This window comes from Octopus sinensis, linkage group LG11 (genome assembly GCF_006345805.1).
Source record: "Octopus sinensis linkage group LG11, ASM634580v1, whole genome shotgun sequence".
Classification (NCBI taxonomy): domain Eukaryota; kingdom Metazoa; phylum Mollusca; class Cephalopoda; order Octopoda; family Octopodidae; genus Octopus; species Octopus sinensis.
In genome coordinates, this window is record NC_043007.1 from 72,867,162 (window position 1) to 72,869,661 (window position 2,500).

Sequence of the window (2,500 nt, forward strand, 5' to 3'; positions counted from 1 at the left end):
AAACAGGATGCTTCCACTGTGAAAAAATTGGACACGTAAAAGCGCACTGTAAAACCAACATCACAAAACATTGGAACAAAGAAAAATGAATAAACAGTATGTCATTGAAAGAAAATGGTAATATAATAAAAAGAAAATTCGTAAATGTGAAAATCTATATATATAAAATTGAAGTTGTGTGTGTGAGACCCTGTCTCCTCCAATTTAGATTCCTAACTACTCCCACATTTTGCGGTGCAGTTTAACCAAAAGCGGGTATCTTATAGTCGTGATTCATATCGAGCACTTCTGGGTATTAGCGTGCGTCTACGATGAATCTACAATTTAAAAAAAAATTTACCATCATTTTTCCGCATTTTTAATGATATTTGCTTGGGTTATATAAGAGAAGGATCTCTCTAAAAATGCTTATATAGTTATTTTCCTTACAAACCCGAGCAACGCTGGGCGATACTGCTAGTTACAAATAAAGAGTAAAAATGCAGTTAGACACTGGAAGTGATATTACCATTGTAAGCGAAAAAACATTACAAAAGTAGCATATGGTGTTACAGGTAAAAGACTGTATTTTGTCGGTGAATTTCATTTAATGTAACAGTTTGTGACCAAATTAAAATGGCAAAAATTTATGAGCTAAAAAATTCAGTTAATCTATTCGACACAGAGTGGATGGAACAATTCAAATTGTGGAATATGCCCAAAAATGTTTTGTGTGGGAATATAGTCAGTTCAGTTGAAGGTTCAAATATGGCTGAGGGATTGAAACAAAAAATAAAACATTTCCAGATATTTTCTCGGAGTAACTGGGCTGTTGCATGAAAAGTAGAAAAGCCTGTAATAATGGGTGAGGTGTTAGAAGCCTGTAAAATTTAGAAATTTAGAAACAAGACTATAAAACAGTAATGAAAAGTCGAGTCAACTTATACAACTAATGCAAAGTTTGGAAAAGAAAAAAAGTCCCTAGTTTGGTAAAGAACTGATAGCAGTAAATCTATGAGTATGTGTATAAGTGTTTGTCATGGAAGAGACAAGTTTGTTTTAATTACATAGCGAGTGGAAAGTCCTGAGAACTTGAAAATGTGGAAAATTCCATGAGAAGGAAAGTCAGGGAACATATACAACAACGATTTATGCAATTATCCTATTTAACAGAATTCCTTTTAAATGTAATAATGTAACAAAATGTAGTAAACAAAGACCAATATGGAGAATAACTTACAGTTATGTAGTAGTTTCCATCACATATTCCAAGAAATTCCTGGGTTACATTTGGGGTTATCTGAAAAAAAAAAATAATAAAGTTGGCCTATAAATAGATTCTCTGAACATTTTTCATAATAAATCTATAATTTTCAAAGATTTGAAACCTGGTGTAACTATAAAATAGAATTTTAAAATATGCCAATTATTCTGGTCTCATTAAATTTGGTGAAATGATTTATATTTTACTGAATTCAATGGTTAAAATTAGTTTTAGTCAAGATAAAAATCAGTAATTTAATAGTTGAAATAACAAAAAAATAAAAATAAAACAAAATGGATTTTTCTAGTAATAGTATTGATATGCCCAAAACAATCATTCTTTACATAATTACATCATGTAAAGCAAAATAGCCACAAACTAATTTTCTTTGTTTTGTTTTAAAGCCAGAACTAGATCCGTTAGAGAAATGGGAAAAAAATTTGAATACTAAGTTTTATGGCTAAAATTCACTGAAAATAATAAGAATGTGTAGAGTGACAAGACAAGGGAGTGTATTGAAGCAAAGTTACATTTATTACAGATATTACAAAATAGTTAACATCAATATAGTCAAAAATAATTTACCAGGACAAATCAGTTAAACAATGCAATGGAATAAGTTTTATATCATTGAGTTTGACTAAAAACTAATTAATGGGTAATATGAATGAAGATAATGAAATAAAGATTAGAAAAAGAAGAAATATTTTCTCTAATTATTATTGAAGATTAGAGGAATTTTAAAAACACTGAAATTGTGAAATTTGACAAACCTCGGAAGCCACCGCTTTTAAATGGGGTAAATTCATATGAAAAATTGATACTTTATATCTTTTTATATCACACTTTGAAGGTCCTTCTTTAAAATTCACAATAATGTTGTTCCCTTTTTTTTGATAACGAATAGGAGTTGTCCATTCACGACATGCTGCAAAAGTAAAGGGAAACCATTTATGTGAACATAAACATTACACTGATAGTAAATGTTAAAGTAGGCCAAGGTTGACAAAATTTAAGCAGGAAAGAAAATATTTAAGGTTACAATTTTCATGTCAACATTTGAATGATTGTTGTTCCCACAATGTTACAAGAGAGATTCCCACCAACAAGCTTCAATACTTTTATTGCTGAATTTCATCTTTAACATTAAAGATGACCATGTCCCCTTAAATGTCAGAAACTTGCAGTAGAAATGTTTGTGAATGTCTAGACTCAATAACAGCAGAAAGATGTCCTTCTTCCTATTAATATAATTCT

At 29.8% G+C, this 2,500-nt stretch overlaps 1 protein-coding gene across 1 annotated transcript in view; it reads right to left on the reverse strand.

Annotated features, from left to right (window-relative positions):
• Positions 1 to 2,500, reverse strand: part of LOC115216983 — a 51,366-nt gene that overhangs the window by 20,618 nt on the left and 28,248 nt on the right. Inside the window, exons 3-4 of the mRNA XM_036507697.1 lie at positions 2,017 to 2,171; positions 1,220 to 1,279 (exon numbers count right to left, since the gene is read on the reverse strand). Of these exons, the coding sequence (XP_036363590.1) occupies positions 1,220 to 1,279; positions 2,017 to 2,052 (96 nt within the window). The 5' untranslated portion in view covers positions 2,053 to 2,171. The remainder of the gene's footprint in view (positions 1 to 1,219; positions 1,280 to 2,016; positions 2,172 to 2,500) is intronic.